Here is a 22784-nt window from a genome sequence, read left to right as displayed (position 1 = left end):
ACGAGGGTCACCCCCCGCAACCCTCGTGAGGAAAAAGCGGTAGAAAATGAATGAATGAATGTGTGTAATGTAATGTCACGTCATGTTTGCAATCTCGTTGTACAATCAAGGTATACAAATGTGTTTATGTAGTATTAGGTATTATGTAAGTGTGTATTGCTTTTCTTATGTGCACTTGAATACACTTGATACTTTCTAACATTTACTTAAGTAGCTCACAGGTAAAATCGACCACAAAATTCACTGATGAGCTCCCTCTGGTGGCCAGCCAGCCATGGCTGCTTCTATTAGGTGCTTGTCTTGTAGTCCATACTACGTCATATTTGTGACTATGGAGAGGCTGTAGTCAACCACCAAATATACGTATGCGTCATTGATATGGTTTTTTCGTGAAAGTATTTGGAGAAGGTGTGATGGAGTGAATCTGGCTCACCACAAACTGTACTTAAAAACGGATTTGTTCACTGGAGAAGCAGTTACGCGGTCTCATTGTTGGCTGGAAAGCCTCTCCTGTCTCTCTCTCTCTCTTGCAACGCCCCTTCCAGTGTGCAACCCAAACGCAGTAGTTATTTGACGGCAGGTATGTATTTCCTATTTGCATGTGAGCAGCGTGAGAGTGCCTTTGCTGGCCATCTAGTATCATTTAGGCAGCCACTGTGTCATTCATCACTACCCTGGGCCTGCACTGCTTGAATTTGGGATTGTGTTCTGGTTTCTTGGTTTGTTTGTCTCAGCGATGGTAACTTTCCCTTCATCTTATGATGTCACTGAGCACGGTGAGTTGGCAGCTGGAAGACTGGCTGGCAGATGATGAAATGCAATCAAGCCGTCACTGGAGCGAGGTACCGCCCGTCCATGCGAGTGCATCACAGTCACATCATATTGTTGTGAAATCCAATGGAAATATGTTGCAAATGTGCTTGATGTGCTCCCCTGACGGGGCGGCAGTAGCTGACGTAGCTCCTTAACGCATGCTTGGGTGCTGCTGGGTTAAAGCCATGGTTGGGAATTGGCCATGCTGTTTGCTTAATAAGTCTCCATCATGTCATTTTAGTGGATAATTTCTCTTCAAAGGGAACAAAGTGCTCCCTGGTGGCGTTTACAATGTGTGCTGAGCTGGAAGAGAGGATGCTGGGCTGGCAGTGGGGCTCCAAAAACAACTTGAGGAAACCCTCCAGGTGGCAAGTCTGGAAAAGGATAACATCCATGCTTCTGCTCAACTAACCATCAAACCTAATTACCTGTGGATAGGACTTATGGGCCACACGTTGGCTTCAAAGCTTCCTGAGCAGGAAGCGGCTCGAGTGGGTGGGATTGTGCGCGGTCAATGTGTCTGTGACCAAAAGATTAGACTGCCACACATCCTGGCACCCCGCCACTCTTTCCATCAAGCTGACTTATTTAGATTTCAGCCATGAGATAACGTTTGACAACATATGACTCGGCCGAGTCTGCTGATGCATTCTTCTTCTCTCCACACGCTGCAGAGCACAGCCAGCCGCAAATTCATCTCACGTATTGGCTGCACATCTGATGTCGGACTTTACTTTGTAACTCATCTTATTTCCAAAGGCAAGCACCGGAAACTGGCAGCACTTTACAGACCAGATGGGAAGTGTCAATCTTAAGTCTGCGTTTTAGTACAACCCAACCTTGGTTAGCATGCACCCCGGTTAGCATGTAGCAGCTTCAGTTCTTTGGTTTCCAACCATTCCTACCTTCGTTCTACAGTTCTACAGTTCCAATAATAATTACAATAATAATAATAATTGGGAATATCAACCAATGTTTTTTTCATAAATCTATCAATGAAATTGTAAGGACAAAATAATAATAATCATAACATCCATAACCTGATGGATGGCTGAACCAAAAACTACTAAAATATTGTAGGTTGGGTGTTTTGTGTTGTTCCAAGCTGCTGTTCCATGTGTTAGCTATAGAGGGCAGTCAGGTTCAGCATGTTGGTTAGAGCGAGAGAGAGTTTGGAGGAAGAAGACTAGAATAAGAGATGGAGGAAGTGTTGGGGAGTGTTCATGCCGTGACCAGAGGCAGCGTCAAGACAGGAAGTGCTGAATGCTGCTTTTACAATAAATGGCCGACTGAATACAGCCATCCTGATGGGTAGTTATTCAGCCGCCATTACAATATCATTGGCAACATCAACCCCCCCACAGTTAACTCCCCACTAACTAGAGGTACCAAATACCAGCCAGGAGTGCATCCAATTCTACCCAAGTTCCCGAGCCTTACTTCCTTAAGCGTTGAAAGCCAATGTGAACGTTATCAGAGCCATCAGGAAAACGCCCACCCCCAGAAGTAAATAGCAACTAAATGCAGCCCAATTTTACAAGAATAAAGTAAAAAAGTCACAACTTTAGGAGAATAAACTTTGTAGTATTACGTTGGAAACTAATGTCATTTTAGTAAGTAGTAAGTAGTAGTAAATTTTCAAGAAAAAAATATCTTATTTTGTAAAAGTTGTAGTATTATGAAAAACAAATCCAACCAAACTGGCATTTTTGGAAAATTAAGTGATGAAATAATTATAATAAAGTCATAATATCACACAAGGAAAATCTACCAAGGTTATTTTACAAAAAAGTTGGGATATTTAGAACATAAAAAACAACAGAAAAGAGAGAAGTTGATAACCCAAGGGTCCTGCAAAGTTCATCACTTACACTTTCTTATTTGCTGCTTTGCAACTTTAGACTGACCAAGGCACCAATATGGAGGATAGCATCCCAGTGGAATGCATTTTTCTAGACACGTCTGCATGTGCTCTCTTCCGACTGGTTTTCCATAGATAGCTTTGGAATCATGTTGCAAGATCCTCTAACGGCTGGTGCCCAAAAGCTCAATAAGCCTGGGAAGATAGCTCGTCTTATAAGCATAAACGGCAACACAAACATCGCATGGAGATAATTCCCCCACAAGACAAAAACAAAGAGCTTGTATCAGCACGGGTACAATGTGAGCAATGTACCGTCGTACCTTTGGAGCTAAATTCCTGCCCTCCAGGTGGTGCTGAGTCATGGGTGACAATGGTGTAACATTTAGAGTACTTTGCTTGGATGTACAGGATGTGTACTTTGCATTACCCACATGTTCCTGTCCCTGAAAGCCAACTCACATATGCATGTCTAAGCAACTCTAACCACTTGCATCTGCGCTTTGTTGCTATCAATAGCTACATTTTGTACATAAGGCTACTGGGCTACTTCACACAAATACAACAGGAAGAACTATACCGTGCAATTATTGGGGTGCCACAAGGTCAAAACATGACAAGATTTACTCTTCAGAAAAAATGTCTCACGATCATAAAACCACCGACTCATCTCAGAATCAATGATCATCATCATTTTGCTTGCACATGTGCATACCTGACCCAGGTTTTCTATTTGAGATAAAAAAACTAGCCATGGAGCTACCTGACCCAGGTTTTCTATTTCAGATAAAAACTAGCCATGGATATGCAGAGCCTTCATCTTGACAGTCAACACTCAGATATTTGATCGACAATGTAAATCCAAACAGAACAGCACAAAATGGTTTGCACTCACAGAAAGTCATGGCAAAAGAAAGGCTGCAGACATTTGACAGACGATACCAATTGCCTGTGAGAAATTGTAATTCCATAACTTGAAATATAACACATTAAAGGAAATACTTCATTCATTCATTTTCTACCGCTTAGCCTCACCAGGGTGGGGGGTGCTGGAGCCTATCCCAGCTGTCTTCGGGCGAGAGGCGGGGTCCACCCTGGACTGGTGGCCAGCCAATCACAGGGTACATATAGACAAACAACCATTCACACTCACATTCATACCTATGGACAATTTGGAGTCACCAATTAACCTAGCATGTTTTTGGAATGTGGGAGGAAACCGGAGTACACGGAGAAAAGCCACGCATGCACGGGGAGAACATGCAAACTCCACACAGAGATGGCCGAGGGTGGAATCGAACTGGGGTCTCTTAGCTGTGTGGCCTATGCGCTAACCACTCGCCCCATTATTATAATAATTATAATTATTATTATTATTATTATTACTAGCAGTAGTAGTAGCACCATTTGGCCTCAAACGTTGACACCGATATTATTTAGCTTCAATGTGTGGGATGAAAACAGGCCTGCATTGTGTTGTTTCAGTTGTATTTTTTCATTGTACTTCACTGTAAATTATTGTTAAAATATTGTCTCATTCTTTTGAAGCCAATCCCGTGTCTCGTGAATGCAGGGTGCGGTGACCCCCCCAGTAATGGAATTGTAAGTCAATGGTCACCAACCTTTCTGAGCCCAAGATCTCCATTGTCGGTCATAAACCAAGACAAGATCATTTTTGTTTCGGGTTTCAGGGACAGGGCTCGGGGATGGGTCTGGTGCCAGGGGAGTGGCAAGGGGTACGGGCATGTGCAGGGCTCGGAATTCATGGCCATTCATGGTCGCTGAGAGGGCACTGAAGATATTATTTTGACATCTGCTGGCAAAGACTACCAGAGGGTGAGCATACGTCAAACATGAATGAGGCAGACATTTTAGATGACAGCAGAGTAAAAGAATAGCAGTATTCCCTGTGCGCCGCTTCCATTCAAGCTCACTCCGTACAAGTTCTGTGGCTTACGATTCCCGGCTCCGTGCTCCCCCATGCGGTGCTCCCTGGTGGTGGGGGTGGGGGTGTTGATACTGACGCCTGCGCTTTATTCGCACGTTGACTACTCTAAATGACTTGTGACAATTCCTCTGATCTGATGACATTTTTCAACTGCTCCCTGCTTGAACGGTGCAGTGCGAGCACCCGCCCAACCCCGCAACAAAAAAAAAACCCAGCCCCCCATGTCACAATGGCGCCGCAGCCTCCCGCCGCCACCTGATTGACCCCTTTGAGCAGGTGCCGGATTTGATCCAATCACAGTCAATCTTCTTTAAACATTTCATTCTTTAAGCAGAACAGCGGGCTCAGAATTTCATCATTCAATCACCCGATCAGTCGCCGATAACACAATCAAGCCAATCCCGGCTTATCCCAGGGGAGCCATTTCAGGACCGACAGCTGGGAGATGAGACCGGGGACCCGCAGAAAGGTGTCAATCTCCTCTGAGCCTGAGCTCTCTTTGTCAGCCGCATATAGTGTGCGATAGGTAATTGAAAGGATTGTCAAAAATCTGTCCTATGTTAAATGAAAGTCCGTCCCTCCAGGTAAAAACCACTGCCAGCAAGCACAAAGGCAGCCATGGCCTCGCAAGCAATCAGCCATGCACCCAGACTAAGAAGGATGGGAGTCGCGCACCCTGCTCAATTCTTCAGCGGCCGTTTAAAAAGCTGTTGGAAATGTTGCTGGGCCACTGGGCAAATAAAGGTCAAGGGGGTATGAAACGCTTTGTCTAAGCAGCCCTTTCCCCTCATGTGTCCCAGCAGCACCGCTAGCATATCCACATTCATAGCCAATTCATTTATATTGCTGTGCCCTTCTCCGCACCGCTCTCGCTCGCTAACGACAAGTGACTGCAATGAGATGGAAGCCTCCGGCCAAATGGCCAAGGAGAGGCACAAGCTCCGCTGTGGCCGCTCTGATCACTTCTTCTAATCACTGGAACCGCACAATATCACCCAGCTGATTAGGTCACTCGCGGCGGCGGGGAAAACAATCACAGAACGTCAGCTGATGATGGACAAGGCGTCGCTGGAGAGCTGCTGGTCGCTGTGAGCGACATGCAAATGTGCACCTGCACCAGCTCAGGAAGCGCCATGAAGGACTGTGGCCTTTTGATTAGCTTCCCTTCCTCTTTTAAAGTGCGTTTCTATGCATTCATCATTTGTGGGTTTGTGTTTCGCCGCTTGAGCGTGACACGCGCTCGCTTCAAGCGCACATTCCACCAGCACAATTCCCAACAATCAAAGCTTATAGTTCTGCTTGGGCCCCCACAGGAGAGTCTGGCCGTGTCCGACATTCTAAAAGTATCATTTCATGGCAAAACTAAAGAAACCGATGAACAGAAAAAGAGCTGAATGTATCAGCTGTACATTGACCAGAATAATGTTACAATCATATCTAAGCCACATATTTTAGTCATGTCATTTAGAGTATGGTTTTAAACGGTTCCCAGGTTGGAACCCTTGGAACGTTAGCTGGTGGGAAAAGAATGAAATCAAAGTAGTATGGAAATAAAGTCATAATAATAAGAGACAATTAGGGAGTTGAAATAGCTGCAAAATTAAACAAAATCAACAACAGGAATGGAAAATGGGCTTTATGAGAAGAAAATGTCAGTTTTCTCTTTTTAGGAAATGTATGAGCAAAAATAATGCCATTATAAAAGTCATTGTTTTATGTTTAATATCATGAGAAACAAACTAAACACAATCAAGTTGTCATGTTATTCATTTATTTATTATTATGAGGATTATTTTTGGTTAGAATTGTCATTTTAGAAAATGTCTAATATTATGGCAATAAAGTAATAATATTATGCACAGAAAATTCATTGATTCATTTTCTACTGCTTTTCCAAGGGTCGCGGGGGGTGCTGGATCTCAGCTGTCTTGCGGCGAGTAGCGGGGTACACCCTGGACTAGTGGCCAGCCAATCACAGGGCACATATAGACAAACAACCATTCACACTCACATTCATACCTATGGACAATTTGGAGTGGCCAATTAACCTAGCATGTTTTTGGAATGTGGGAGGAAACCGGAGTACCCGGAGAAAACCCACGCATGCACGGGGAGAACATGCAAACTCTACACAGAGATGGCCGAGAGGGGGAATTGAACCCTGGTCTCCTAGCTATGAGGTCTATGCACTAACCACTCGGACGCTGTGCAGCCCGCACAGAAAATTGATCAAACAATTTAAGAAGACAGTGGAAATATTTGGAAAATTAAAAAAAAAAAAGCTTTTTGGCTTACATCGCCAACTTTCTTAGCATAGCTTAGCAAATACCTTTTCTTGTTCGCTTTGTGGCCCTCGCTGCAAAAGGTTCCGAAGGTGAAAAATGGTGTTGGCGACGTCCTAATCGTGCACAGCCCTGGCGAATGAGCCACTGACATAACGCGTGGACGAAAAGACATGAAGACACCCTTTTGGTATCTTTGGCCACGTGCTCTCGGGAAGGCCGGTGGACGTTGAATGAAATATAAAAATATCGTGCCCCCATTTCTTACGCGGCAGACCCCAACATCTTTGCTATTTTTCCATGCAAAAGGGCCACACAGGTATGCAGCCTGTATGAATCCTCACAGATGGTCTCTGAGTTATTTTAGTGCCATTTCCAAGGTGGAAGAGCATGCAAAATGTCAGCCGTGGTATTAGATTACCAAAGCCCCAGAACAAATGTCACCCACGAAGCAATGAATCTGTTTGTGATGCTTGCCTAATTTCACTTCATTGTCCCATCTGCCCCCTTCTGGGCTGCTGTGACTATGCGCCCCCATATTTGCCGCACACTCCTGACGCACGCTGACATTTCATTCAACTATCATATCGATGTCATCTTTAAGGAGTGAAGGCTATGCTCTGCTGCTCTGACTCATGCTGACCTTTGTGTCTACCTTTATCCCTCCTGAGCCCAGCGGCAGTCGACTGGCTAAGCTCCTCCTCTTCCTCCTCCCATTCAGCTCCACCTCCGGGAGCTGGCTCCCGACCAGCGGAGCGTGAGAGACATGAAGGCCAGCGACATGGAAGCAAGTAGCACTGATGGAAAGCAAAGTCTGCTTGAGGCCTGCGCTGCAAAGCCCAGTGACTGAAGTGGGGGGGTGGCAGGTGGGGGGGGCCAAGGCGAACCAGTGTGAGATTTCCATGAAAAGAAATGCAGCTCAAGCAATGAGGGGCATTAGTCATGCAGCTGCTGATGCCGTCTTCATGCCAGGGCAGGGCTCAGCGGCGACGTCACATCCACACGGACAAGGCGTCTTCACACCCACTTCCTGCTTGAACCGAGTGGAGGGGGTGTTAACAGGTGTTTGATTCATAGCGCCCATTTTTAGGATTTTTGGCCTGAAAATCAGCTCCATCACACATTTGAAATTGGTTCTTTGATTTTCTGGGGATGTTTCTTTTTCAGTGATTAGGGGCCTGCCAGTGAAGCGCAGCCCAGCCTTTATTTCTCATACTTATTCCATATTCCATACGCCTTCTTTCTTATGGCTGGAAGGGTGCTGATGGTGGCTAGAGGGCTATTTATAGTGTGAAACATTCTGTGTAACCGTGGCGACCTAACTGAGTTGATCAGATATGATCCTAAAAGTTAAAACGGGCCAATTGATTAGGAACCCCCCAACCCAGGCACGCTATTTCACTGGATATCATCATCACGCTAGAGAGACCGTGTCTCTCAACTGGCATGGGAACCCCGAATATCTACACCCCCCCCCCCGGCCCGACCTCAGGTAAGTGGTAAAGGATTATGATATAATGGCGGTTATTTGGTTCCAGACCTTGCCAGGATACATTAATTTATGCAAAGGAGGGTTCAATATCAATCAATGGAATATTCTTGGAGTTACAACATAACCTTCTAAATTCACTTTTAACTATTTTAGAACCCTGTGGAGATGACATAACAACCCTATAGTCACCTTACAGCGGTATTAGCTAATACAGCGGACATGATAAGCAATATAATAAAGCTTTTTGATGTGCCTTCAATCGGCCTTCAGCCTACACTGTGTGAAGAACCCAGACCTCTTATGTCACTGGGTTGGGGGAAGAACCCTATTTATATTTGGCATCATTCTGTGTAACAATGGCAACAAACCAAGCTAAGAAGGACCACTTTATTAGGCCATACTGTGAGAAGAGTGCCTGATTGTGTTATATCACTGGATAGCTCTGGAAAAGGTCACTTTGTTAGGAACCCACCCTGCAGACCATGCCCTGCATTTAACACCAGGCACCAAGCTGGGCTACTAAGCAGGAAAGCTCACCAAAAAAAACATTCTACACATGCACCAGTCTCTGTGCAGGACCACGATGCCGTGTCTGTCTGTCTCAGCCATGGCGTGTCTGTCTCTGCCATGGCGTGTCTGTCTCAGCCATGGCGTGTCTGTCTCTGCCATGGCGTGTCTGTCTCTACCATGGTGTGTCTGTCTCTGCCATGACATGTCTGTCTCTACCATGGTGTGTCTGTCTCAGCCATGGCGTGTCTGTCTCTGCCATGGCGTGTCTGTCTCTGCCATGGCGTGTCTGTCTCTGCCATGGCGTGTCTGTCTCTGCCATGGCGTGTCTGTCTCTGCCATGGCGTGTCTGTCTCTGCCATGGCGTGTCTGTCTCTACCATGGTGTGTCTGTCTCTACCATGGTGTGCCTGTCTCTGCCATGGTGTGTCTGTCTCAGCCAAGGACATGACTGATGCCTTGTGACCACAATACTCCATACTGTATACTGTAAGCCAGGATAGGGAGAGATATTTGAACGGTCATATAGCGAGGGACCAAGAAGAAGAACTTTTACTGCCTAACATGATGACGCCTGAACGCATCACGTTGAGTAGAAAGGTAGCAGACTGACATATTAACACCATGTTTGGATCCATCGTTGAATGACACCAGGCTGGAAGTGATGTATTGGTGGTACAACATGAGTGGTACGTGGCATCAAAACATGTCAGCAGACGTCCCCAAGCCAAATTTGGTTCTAAGATTATGAAGAAACACTGATATGATGTTCTCAGCTGTCATGGGGGGAGGGTGTGGTCACCATTATCCTGGTAATAGGGTCCATGGGCGAGACATGACAATCATTCCAACATGAGCCTACTTCTGCTCAAATAAGCCTTCAGTGTGTCATGAAGGCCACGAGATGCGGCCGCGGCTTTCAAGGTGCGCCAACAGCAGGTGGGCTCTGCATCCTTAAGGTGACAGCTGGGAGAGACGGATGCACTAGAACTGTCAAGCTAACCCCCAACCCCACCCCCAGCCAGAGAGGAGATGGAGGGAGGGGGGAAAGGTGGCAGCGAGGGAGGGGAGGTGCTGAGGTCACCCACACAGCCTGTGACCCTGCCGTGGCCACACAAGCTGTTTGCTCTCCACCGCGTCCCGATACCGACACCGACACCGCTGCACACCACATCCTGCTAATTGGCGTATGCTGCCTCACACACACACACACACACTCACACACACACCAATGCAGGTATCTGGCTGCATCACACGGAAAGGCCTGATGTGTGATGATAATGATGATGACGACGTTCAATCCAAGCAATCCAAGAAGATGGAAGTTCTCCTCCAAGCCTCTGACGTAGAGGCATGCCTTTTGAAAGCTTCTTCACCTTTACTGACACGTGATGGGAGTTTGGTCTCAGGTTCATGTCCGTCTTGAAAAGACAACACGGCCGTAGCTTGAATGCTGACGTGTCTATTCCTAATTTTCCTCCTTCATGGCGCTCCGTAGCTTCCACACACAACTAGGATACGTCCATGTCCACAAAGCAGTATTCCTCATAGAGAAATAGACTATTTTGGTAGTTAGAACATAGAAACCTTCCAAATACAGTGTGTAACATCCAGTACGTGGCGCCCCCTAGACATGAAATAACTAGGCTTCCCAGCCCATTCCGTACCAATCCGTTATTTCTGTAGTAAGCTTTTGTTGGAAACATGAATTTGTGGAATTGAATATGGTTATGAAAATGAAACCAGTTTTGCAAGTATTGCTCAAATGTCTTTTTCATTCCACAACATGGCCGACAATATTGGTTGTTTTTTAACAATCCTCTGTGAGGCAGCTCCCTCATCCAATAAAATATCAAATTGGAACAAACAGCCTTTAGGGCGGGGCTACTCCTTCAACATAGAGAGATCCATTTGTGGTGTGATTTAGAATATATCGCTTTTTTTTCTCATCAACACAATAGCCATTTATTGACGGTCCCTAGTATTAACCAGCCGTTCCAGAGGCCCTTCCTGTCCGTGTGAGCTTACCACAGCATGGCAGCCGTCTAAGCACAGCGAGGGGGAACTGCTACGCAGCATCCAAAGGTCAACTTAGTACAACACGGTACACTGTACACGGTACACTGTACATGGTACACGGTACATGGTACACGGTACATGGCACAAAGTACAAGGTACATGATACACGGTACAAGGTACACGGCACACAGTACAAAGTACAAGGTACACGGTACTCAGTACACTGTACACGGTACACGGTACACGGTACACGGTACACGGTACACGGTACACGTTACAAGGTGCATGATGCACGGTACACGGTACATGGTACATGGTACATGGTACACAGTACACGGTACACGGTACACGGTACACGGTCTGCATGCTGGTGTTGCCTTTTCTTGGTCATGTTTTCTTCTGAGTCGAGTGGCAACCATCTGTGAGGCGCATTAGCACACCTAGCATGTTGGGACATGTTGGGACACGTTGGGACATGTTGGGACATGCTGGGTCATCCCTTGAAGTACGAGCCAGCCCTTTATTCACATTTGCACTCCAATTACCCAACATACTAAACATAGAGAAAATAAGACACAATATAGATTCACGCATCAAGAACTGAAATACTAGCCTAGCAGCCTTTCCACCGCAGCTCCAGAGACATGCTGACTGATAGTCCACATGAACGTAGACAGGAAGTGCCCACATGGTAAGGGCATAGAGAGACAGCTTGGTTCCACCTTTTGTACCCCCCCCCCCCCAACATCTACTCTGATTTTTCTGTGGAGGAGCTCCCACAGACCTGCGCACGTAATCGCTCCAGCGTACGAATGCGCTGGGCGGCAAGGCGAGAGCAGTACCGCACAAATACCCGGGAATGTACAAGTAGGCTGGATCGGCCTCAATCAGTCTGATTTGTTTGTTTCCTCCTAAGCATTGAGCTTTCCTCAAGGAGGGAAAAACCTTGTATAATCAAGCCAATTATGTCATTCAATCAAGTCGAAAATGATTTGGAGCCCTTTCTCAGATCCATTGATTGCAAAGCCGTGCTGCATATTGGCGTGCCGTCTTGTATTGTGCAAATAAAAGCATGCAGGCCATGCTTGTGAGGACCTTTAAGCATCCAAACCGACTCACACACCTTGCTCTCTTCCAACACCGGGGGCTGCTGGCTTGCATGCTGGCTGTCAACCCAAAATAACTCTTTCCATGATTTCATCACAGCTCTTTTGTCTCCTTGTCTCCTTGTCTCCTTCAGGACACGCTGCATTATGTGCCCGTGACAAATCCATCCTCATGGAAACTCTTTCAACTCAAGGTCAAGTGCCCGTGTCTGCCAGACCGTATCAGCCGAAGGTGACCTTGACTGATGTGGAATATGACATGAGGGAAATGGATCTGCACTCAGTGTGAAGAAATTATCTGTGAAATGCTGCCACTGTATCAAAGCCTGTTTGTGTGTGGCTTGCATGTCCTTGCATTAAAGGGCACGCAAATATGCCTCCCTCAGCTCTCCCGAGCCGACCACGCTCACACAACCCTGCACACACACCCATGCACCCACACACAGCGGCCGCTCTTCATCAAGCCAGCAAGTCCGTGTCGCTCATTGCACTCATTCAGCTTCTTCAGGGAGAACACGCTGCTATTATGTGACGCACGCCTTTCTTTTTCTGTGCATTCTAAAGATACACAAACAGGTCAAACGAGGCGGCTACTTAATGGGACGCACCTCCACAAAGCCAACAAGGCTCCATGTCCATCATGTGAGCTGCATGTGAAGCACATTGTTATTATTATTCTTATCAACATTCTTATACCTAAGAACTAGGTTAGCACAGCGGCTAGTTACTAGGCTAGCAGCTAGCTTGAGCACACACTGGCTCCCAAAGCCTTTTTGTTCAGGAGGCTAGGTGTAGCCTTCCTTTCTACATTGCTATGGGACATCAATGCACCCAGGAAGGAAGTTGTACTAAAATACTACACGTATGACATGTTAGCATCCATGTAGCTGTTACTACATGATCTTTTGGAGCTCTTTGAATAGCCGCCTTTCTAGGCGCAATAGATGTGCCCCATGACGTGCATTCATTGGCTGCCTCCTTTCACCTGTTTTCATATCTTTACAACACACAGAGAAGAGAAAGACGTGTCTTCATGTCTCATCTAAGTTTGGAGGATGATCCCCCCACAAGGTACACTTTTCCTTCAAGCACATTGACCAACATTCCAGGCCTTAGGAGGAAAATAAAAGCAGCCTTACCTTCCCAAACTGTTCAAAATACTGCTTGACGTCCTCCACTACTGTATTGGCTGAAAGACCTCCCACAAAGATTTTCTTTGTTCTCGTGACCATCTGAAGGGAGAGAAAAAAGGAAGCAGGTTGTGATTAGCCTGATAGAACTTTGAATGCATGGCAGGACACTTGATGAGCGGCACGGCTGATGAGGAGCGAATGCAAACAACTAAATAAGCTTTCCACACTTGGGTAACAAGCAAGGTCACCAGGCTGGACGTTTTGGACAGGAGAGAAGAAGAAAAACACACATGGATGGTTTTTCCCTCTGCCGGGAAGGCAACAGTTTTGTCAAACTGCACAAATCATTTCCAAAACAATGAAGGGGTGCTGCAGTGTGGAATCAGGGTGCATGAGAGCCTCATTTCTTTTCGAACAGCAACAACATGAAGGCAAGGGCAAGCGCTCATCATGGCTGAGGAGAGCGGATAGTAAACGTATCCTCCACATTCCCATCATAGCATCCCAAGCAAAGGCGCCAGACCTTCCCTAAGTCCTGCTCATACGTGACCACACCCTCGCAAGGTTCCGCAGGAAAGGGCGGCCATTGGCGCCCCGCTGTTGCTCTTTTATTGAACAAGAAAACAACTCGGGACACGGGCAGACATCTTTTAAGAATAAAGTCCAAAGAAAAAGTTGGAATTTGATGGCAACAACCTTTTAATATTATGAAGGTCATTTTGTAGCACAAAGCTGAAAGAGGTTCATTCATTCATATTCTACCGCTTTTCCTCACGAGGGTCGTGGGGGTGCTGGAGACTATCCCAGCTGTCTTCGGGCGAGAGGCAGGGTACACCCTGGACTGGTCGGCAGCCAATCACAGGGCACATATAGACAAACAACCATTCACATTCATACAATTTGCAGTCGCCAATTAACCTAGCATGTTTTTGGAATGTGGGAGGAAACCGGAGTACCTTGAGAAAACCCACGCATGCACGGGGAGAACATGCAAACTCCACACAGAGATGGCCGAGGGTGGTCTCCTATTTGTGAGGTCTGCATGCTAACCACTCGACCACCAAGCCGCCCCTGAAAGAGGTTATTTGTTTATATTACTGTCATTTTTGTAAATAAAGTTGTCTATTTTGGAAAATAAGTTCTAATGTCAGAAGAATAACGTCAAAAAATAAATTGAGATGGAGTTGAAATAGTGGGAAAGTGGTATTCAAACCAGAGGGAAAGTTTCTGAGGATAGAGCATTAATATTAGCATAGTAATGTCTAAATACGAGCAAAGACCAAGACTTGGTGCTTTGGGACGCAACACGAGGCCAGCAGGAGCATCAGTCTCAAAGCTGACATCCGTCAACCCAGAAGACAAACTGCTTCTGTGCATGACCAAAGACATGGGAGAGGCTGACGTTCACATTCATGGACTAGCACTACCATTGGCCAACTGCAGCTCTGGCACTCTGGGGGTCCACCCTGGGGTCACTGCTGGGGTCCCTATGTCGAACACACTGTGGCCACACCTTTATTCCTATTCTTACGGAGGACAGGAAACAACGCTGAAAGGATACTGTTGACGTTGAACATGACATGTCATGATGCCATGAAGAAAAGAGAAATGTGCTGGCATCCTTATCTTCGTCTTGCCCCAACCTTTGTCGGTGGATTCTAACGTTTCCTATTTGTTGAATTGGCCATGGGATTTGCATTAGCAGATTGTCATGCATCGGCCATCCAGTAAGCTGCCCCCCCCCTACAAAAAGCCCCTAACCTGATAAGTATTGTGTGGAATAACACAGCCGAGCGAGAGAAAGTAGCTGAGCCAAACACTTTCAATGCATGAAAGAGGTTTAACAGCGAGGAAGTGGCCATCTGTCAAAGGCTTTCCGGGTGCAATCGCGTCTCGCAGGCGTACAATCTGCAACAACCCCACCCCACGCGGCACGTCCTTCTTTCATGTTTTACACATCTTCCAAATCTGGCTTGGCCAAAATGACACCCGGTACCCAACATGGCTGCAGGGCTTCTTTTGCTGTTCTCCTGGCGACCCAGGATCTGCCCAGACCGGGTGGTTGGTCAACAATGACTTGTCAAAAAGCAGCAGGTTACTGATTGGATGAGTCCTGCTCATCCAATCACCTGTCAGCCAATCACATTTACAGCCACAACTCAGAGACAGGAACCAACCAAAATCAACAGTTAAAAAAATACCTTTGCAAAAAAACACACCCGTCCCGAAAAAGCCACAAGTCAGTGTCTCTTTGACCTGCAATTTCATGTCATGTCACTTATCCTCACTAGGGTGGGGGGGTATGCTGGAGCCTATCCCAGCTGTCTGTTGGCAAGAGGCAGGGTACACCCTGGAATGGTGGCCAGTCAATGGTAGGTCTTTATAATCCAAGGGAGGTAGGGAGGGAGAGAGGGAGGTTGCTAGCTAGAGAGGGAGGTTTCTAGGTAGAGAGGGAGGTAGCTAGGTAGAGAGGGAGGTGGGGAGGTAGAGAGGGAGGTAGCTAGGGAGGGAGGTAGAGAGGTAGAGAGGGAGGTTTCTAGGTAGAGAGGGAGGTAGCTAGGGAGGGAGGTAGAGGGGGACGTAGAGAGGGAGGTTGTGAGGCAGAGAGGGAGGTAGCTAGGGAGGGAGGTAGAGAGGTAGAGAGGGAGGTTGCTAGGTAGAGAGGAAGGTAGGGAGGTAGAGAGGGAGGTATCTAGGTAGAGAGGGAGGTAGGGAGGTAGAGAGTGAGGTTGCTAGGTAGAGAGGGGGGTAGGGAGGTAGAGAGTGAGGTTGCTAGGTAGAGAGGGAGGTAGGGAGGTAGAGAGTGAGGTTGCTAGGTAGAGAGGGGGGTAGGGAGGTAGAGAGGGAGGTTGCTAGCTAGAGAGGGAGGTTTCTAGGTAGAGAGGGAGGTAGCTAGGTAGAGAGGGAGGTGGGGAGGTAGAGAGGGAGGTAGCTAGGGAGGGAGGTAGAGAGGTAGAGAGGGAGGTTTCTAGGTAGAGAGGGAGGTAGCTAGGGAGGGAGGTAGAGGGGGACGTAGAGAGGGAGGTTGTGAGGCAGAGAGGGAGGTAGCTAGGGAGGGAGGTAGAGAGGTAGAGAGGGAGGTTGCTAGGTAGAGAGGAAGGTAGGGAGGTAGAGAGGGAGGTATCTAGGTAGAGAGGGAGGTAGGGAGGTAGAGAGTGAGGTTGCTAGGTAGAGAGGGGGGTAGGGAGGTAGAGAGTGAGGTTGCTAGGTAGAGAGGGAGGTAGGGAGGTAGAGAGTGAGGTTGCTAGGTAGAGAGGGGGGTAGGGAGGTAGAGAGTGAGGTTGCTAGGTAGAGAGGGAGGTAGCTAGGTAGAGAGGGAGGTACCTAGGTAGAGAGGGAGGTAGCTAGGTAGAGAGGGAGGTAGCTAGGTAGAGAGGGAGGTAGCTAGGTAGAGAGGGAGGTAGGGAGGTAGAGAGGGAGGTACCTAGGTTGAGAGGGAGGTAGCTAGGTAGAGAGGGAGGTAGCTAGGTAGAGAGGGAGGTAGCTAGGTAGAGAGGGAGGTAGGGAGGTAGAGAGGGAGGTAGCTAGGTTGAGAGGGAGGTAGCTAGGTAGAGAGGGAGGTAGCTAGGTAGAGAGGGAGGTAGGGAGGTAGAGAGGGAGGTAGCTAGGTAGAGAGGGAGGTAGGGAGGTAGAGAGGGAGGTAGCTAGGTTGAGAGGGAGGTAGCTAGGTAGAGAGGGAGGTAGCTAGGTAGAGAGGGAGGTAGCTAGGTAGAGAGGGAGGTAGGGAGGTAGAGAGGGAGGTACCTAGGTAGAGAGGGAGGTAGCTAGGTTGAGAGGGAGGTAGCTAGGTAGAGAGGGAGGTGGTCCTGCATGTACGGGTGATGTTTGGAGGTAGAGTCGGGGTAAATGAAGGTATGAATGTTGAGTGAGTAAACATGTGTGAAGACCAGCAGAGGGCGATGTCATGGATTGGTCCAAGAGGAGTGACGGCATCGCGGCCACGGAGACGTGATACGGGTCATCTCAATCAGCAGCCGCTGAAGGTTGAGCCTCCTCATACCGGCTAATGGCTAGCGTCTTAGTCATGCATCAACATGTCAAATGAGCCCCTGGCTGGTGGAGGGTTGGACCCAAGAATAGACCCAGCAGCTGCATCCTCCTCCTCCTCGCCAACATCATCCCTCAGGCCTTGGGGGTTATCAGCCTTGGATGCCACCGCCGGCAACCCCAGGCCAGACAGCTGCTGATAAGCTGGCTGTGCGACTATTTATCACCATCACTCACTTTTATCCGTGCGAATCAAGGTAAAATAAAGACAGAGATAAATAAACACGATCGTGTTCACCCGTGCTCAGCCTCTCCATCTCGTGTTGGGCTTGGGAGCCTTCCCTCACGGCCAGCACCTTCCCCGCTCATCTTTCCATCTCCTTCTCTGCGACCCCTTCCAACCTCTCTCTCCCGAGAAGCTGATGGCCTTGTTGTAATAACATGACTTGCCCTCTTTGTTCCCATGGTGACAGAGGACATGATGGCTCATGGCTCCATCCCGTAAAACTTCAAGGGGTTACAGCATCGTCTCGTATTGCTTCTAAAGACATCACTTCCTGTACAGGGGCTTGATGCAAAGATTGCCTTTTTGTAGAAGCTATGGACCCAAATAGGTGATGGAGAAGGGATTATGGTATCATGATGTGTATGCTGTTACCGTAAGAGGCTGCAACGTACGGTGTGATGTGCTGCATCCCTAACATCCCTAATGGTCATGAAGGACTGTGCCACTGACTACTACTTCCATTGCAATATGCTAAGCTTTGCCAGAAGTGTAGCTAATGATAGAAAGACCTTCTTCTAATAAAGGATATGGCCAAGTCATGGCGAGTGGAAGCAGCACAGGCGCCAGGTGATTAGCTTCCGTCTGTCAGAGATCACGGCACATGGCAAGCCACGGCCTCCGATGACGTATGAGGCATGAGTATCAGGTATGAGGTGTGCAAAGTCAAGTATTCCTGTTGAATATTCAAGACTTATCCCTGATGATGAAGCAATAATCGTCTAGTCAGTCACTCAACACCCTCGCCATGCGGTGCAGGTGGGCGCAAGACCGGTGTCACTTCAGCGGTCATCACGGTGGCCACATCCATTCTGTGAGACGTCTATCTCCACATAGTAGCGTCCCCTAGTTCTCAATGGAATCTGTTCATAGTTACAGCATAGAAAACCACCTTCAAGACACGATTTTTAACATGATCAGAGCCCTCTCGACAGGAACTAACAGCCCTACAGTCACCTTTACACTCCCATTAGCCACTATGGCGCACATAAAAAGAAAATAAAACACTGAAGACATAGTATACACTCACACATTAGCATTTTTCTTCCTGCTCTGCACAGTACTTCCTGCGGTGTCTATTGTCTCATCAATGTAACGTTACTGACATCCAGGGGCCAGTGTCAAATACTACATATTACATTTGGGTTTGACTTCATTAAGACTTTTTTCATTTAGGCCAAAATACTAAACAATACTGATAAAATGTGCATATTTTGGACTAATAATAGGCTGTAGTCAAGCACGGAGGAGCAATGATTTATTCATGAATATATTTGGTAAAGCTGTGATGGCGGGAAGCTGCAAATGGAAGTGTGAAGTAGCGTCGTGGGACGACTGGATCTAATCAACCTTCTATACAACCTGGATGGATTTTACAGCAATCTCTAGGCACTGCTATGTGCTGTGTACTATGTGCTATATACTATGTACTATGTGCTATGTGCTATGTTCTATGTGCTATGTGCTATGTGCTATGTGCTATGTACTATGTACTATGTTCTATGTGCTATGTGCTATGTGCTATGTACTATGTACTATGTTCTATGTGCTATGTGCTATGTGCTATGTACTATGTTCTATGTGCTATGTGCTATGTGCTATGTACTATGTACTATGTACTATGTACTATGTTCTATGTGCTATGTGCTATGTGCTATGTGCTATGTACTATGTTCTATGTGCTATGTGCTATGTGCTATGTGCTATGTTCTATGTTCTATGTTCTATGTGCTATGTGCTATGTGCTATGCACTATGCACTATGTTCTATGTGCTATGTGCTATGTGCTATGTACTATGTTCTATGTTCTATGTGCTATGTTCTATGTGCTATGTGCTATGTGCTATGTGCTATGTGCTGTGTACTATGTACTATGTGCTATGTGCTACGTACTATGTGCTATGTGCTGTGTAATATGTACTATGTACTATGTGCTATGTGCTATGTCCTATGTGCTATGTCCTATGTGCTATGTGCTATGGCCTATGTGCTATGTCCTATGTGCTATGTGCTATGTACTATGTACTATGTACTATTTATTATGTGCTATGTGCTGTGTACTCTGTACTATGTACAATGTGCTATGTGTTATGTACTATGTGCTATGTGCTATGTGCTGTGTACTATGTACTATGTGCTATGTGCTGTACACTATGTACTATGTGCTATGTACTATGTACTATTTATTATGTGCCATGTGCTGTGTACTATGTACTATGTACAATGTGCTATGTGCTTTGTACTATGTGCTATGTGCTGTGTACTATGTTCTATGTTCTATGTACTATGTGCTGTGTACTATGTACTATGCGCTATGTGCTGTGTACTATGTACTATGTACTATTTATTATGTGCTATGTACTATGTGCTGTGTACTATGTACTATGTACTATATGCTATATACTATGAGCTATATGCTGTGTACTATGTACCATGTATTATGTGCTATGTGCTATGTGCTATGTGCTATGTGCTATGTACTATGTACTATGTACTATATGCTATGTACTATGTGCTGTGTACTATGTTCAATGTTTTATGCTCTGTGTCCTGTGCTATGTTGTGTGTCTATGCGCTCTGGCTGTGTTCTATGTACTACGCTCTGTCTCTGTGTACTATGTCTATGCACTCTGTTTGTGTTCTATGTGCTACGCGCTGTGTTCTATGTTCCATGTTGTATGTTGTAAGCGCTTTGTAGAAGGTACCTTAAGCGGAGCTGCGGCCCGCCAAGAGTGAACGCTAAGACAGGTCAGTCCGTGTTCTCCGTGTCTTTTGCCATATTTCATAAGCAATGGACATTAGACATTGCGCTAATATCGAGCTGCTGCATTGACTGTGTTCAATAACAGTGGGATAGAAATGCTGCAGGTGCAGAGGAAGATGAAAACGATAAGCCTGAAGCTGATATTGCAATACACTATAATATTACTATTTGTGGAAATTCCACTAGCTCGACCTGTGGCAGCAAACAAAATTCAAAGAGCCTGGGCGATGCAGCGACAAAAAGCTATTAGTGTTTTGAACATGGAGAAGGGGAAGCGCAAAGGGAAGCTGTGAATGTTATTAACTCCCCAAGAAGGATGAGAGCAGATGATTATAGTGTGAAACAAAATCAAATGTGTGACAGAAGGAGCCGGAGAGGCAGGAGAAGACATTTGTAGAAATCCTGAGATTTTTGCACCCGAGCAGCAGCCGCATGTTAAACTCCACTCAGGACCACATGCTAATCATGCTAATCATGCTAATCACTGGCAGATGGTGATGAAGACATTTAGCACTTTCATTGGAAAACATCGAAGATCACAGCATTTATGCTGAGACCAGGAATGACTGACTTTCCAACTCTATTTGGGATTGTCCTGCCTTTCTCCAGCGCTCCGTGCGGAACATCAGGAACAACAGGAACCTCATTTGCAAGTTCAATGTCCACATAACCTCTCCCAGAACCTGCACACTTATATTCTAAGGATATTTTCAACGGTTAGTTGGCGGTGAAAAGGAAATTCCAGGCCTGGAATTTTTTATGGAGGTCCATTGCATGCACAAATCCTCATAAATGCAATCTTTTCTTAGTTGGAGCTCAGAAAACTTGCTGTTGCAAATAGTATATAACATTATTATTTCTCTCTGGAAAATAATTTTTCTTCATTTATGCTTGGAAATGCTGCATTTGGGCTGGAAATGGAACTGATGTGCTTAAATATTAATACAGTATAATACAGTATATTGGTATATACGTATTGGTATATTGCTGGACTACTAATAGGCTGTAATTCCAAGTTGAGGTAAATGAGTTTTGTCTTGGCGTCAGTCGCTCGTCTCAGAGACGGTACAGACAATTAGCAGTCATGGCGGAGCAGGAAGAAACGCTCGCGGCCCCATGCGGTGATGGGCTATATTAGCAGGAAACAAGTAGATGAACTCACACGGCCTTGCTAAAAGGCACACGAGCTACACAGCAATCTTTGCAAGTTGCTTCTCCCGAACCCGTCAGCAGAGGCTCGCTTTTACGTTTGAGTGTTCCCGTCCCAGCAGATGACGAGCAGAGAATGCATCGGTGTGGTAAAGTGGAGACGTTGGAGTCTCTGCTGGTTGATGCTAATTTATTGTCAGCAGATCTTTCAGCCACCCGCTGCCCTGGTGCTCCTGTGTTGTTGAGGTTGCACATCAAACTATGATTACAAGGTGTAAGCCTTTATTACAGCCCTCACCTCTTCCGCATCCAGGGTCATGAACAGCTGTAAACACGGAGCTCCAGACAGGCTGGAATCCGGCAGGGAGATTTGGAGGTCGTTTCTCATATTGGAAAATAATGGGACAGATAGCAAAAAGCCACGGTGCATTGTTGCAGGAGCCACAATAGTGGCGCTTCTTGTGCTGGGATATAATTACTGGCATTCAGATCCTGTCTGTGGCATCAGAGGCGAGCAGGAACCACCGGAGAGCATCTGTCAATGTGATGTCGTATGATCAAAGCCCGAGCCTGTGCACGCTTGCGCACATATGCAGGCAAAACACGGCCAGGTAAACACTGCCACTGCTCATTTGCATCACTGGAGCAGACCCACGGAGAGAAAACACAGCCAATAAATGACAAACAGCAGCACAATCACTTCTGCTTTGGAGAGAAAACTCATGATAGGGAGGCGGATTAGAGCATCCGTGGGAGAAAGAGTGGAAGCGCAGTGATTAGGCGCAGTGGCGTCTTTGTCCAGCAACAAGTTAAAGATGAGGTCCGCTTCCACTCCTCCACATGTCCTTTTCAAAAGTGGTCCAATCTCAGCTCTGGTGTGCATAAATAGATCTGTAATTGCTTATTACAATACAATTAGGCCAAAGGAGATGAGGGAAGGAAACACGCTTAGTGCAAATGTGGAGTGACAGGCCCAAGCAAGCAGACAGGATTACAGTAGCCATTTGCACACGGGCAGAAAATGAGAGCGATAAGAGCGAGAGACAATGAGAGGGAGCGGTGGGGGAGGGGAAGGCTGTCAAGCACAGGGCAGAAGCTAATGACAACTCTGGCTTCAACGAGCACAGACGTCTTTGAAGCAGCGTTCTGATCAGAGCTGTGATTGCCACTGCTGCAGGGCCACCACTCCTACATTAACCTGCACTAACGCGACTCGCTCAAAGTCGTTCCCGCTCCAAACCACCTGTGGACCCCCCCCCCCCCAGAGTAAGTCAGGAACACACGGGTTTGCATATGGCCTTGCCGGAACGCAGACAGTCGGGCTGAACATGGGGCCAGTTACAAGTGATTAGCTGCACTTCCCTCCTCAGCCCACAACTCTTATGAAGATTGATAGACGCGGCTTAGAGCTGATTATATGGCCCTGGAGATGAGATGCACG

The 22784-nt window shown here is 46.7% G+C and overlaps 1 protein-coding gene across 7 annotated transcripts in view; it reads right to left on the bottom strand.

Annotated features, from left to right (window-relative positions):
- Positions 1 to 22784, bottom strand: part of msi2b (musashi RNA-binding protein 2b) — a 274616-nt gene that overhangs the window by 177056 nt on the left and 74776 nt on the right. For all 7 annotated transcript variants that reach the window (XM_058077481.2, XM_058077483.2, XM_058077480.2 and 4 more), the window contains exon 6: positions 13167 to 13259. In XM_058077481.2, coding sequence (XP_057933464.1) covers positions 13167 to 13259 — 93 coding nt within the window. The remainder of the gene's footprint in view (positions 1 to 13166; positions 13260 to 22784) is intronic.

Source organism: Doryrhamphus excisus, linkage group LG1 (assembly GCF_037039965.1).
Source record: "Doryrhamphus excisus strain RoL-2023G ecotype Guam linkage group LG1, RoL_Dexc_Guam_v1.1, whole genome shotgun sequence".
In the NCBI taxonomy this organism is placed as follows: domain Eukaryota; kingdom Metazoa; phylum Chordata; class Actinopteri; order Syngnathiformes; family Syngnathidae; genus Doryrhamphus; species Doryrhamphus excisus.
Note: the sequence above shows the minus strand (reverse complement) of the source record. Positions and strands in the feature narration are given on the sequence as shown.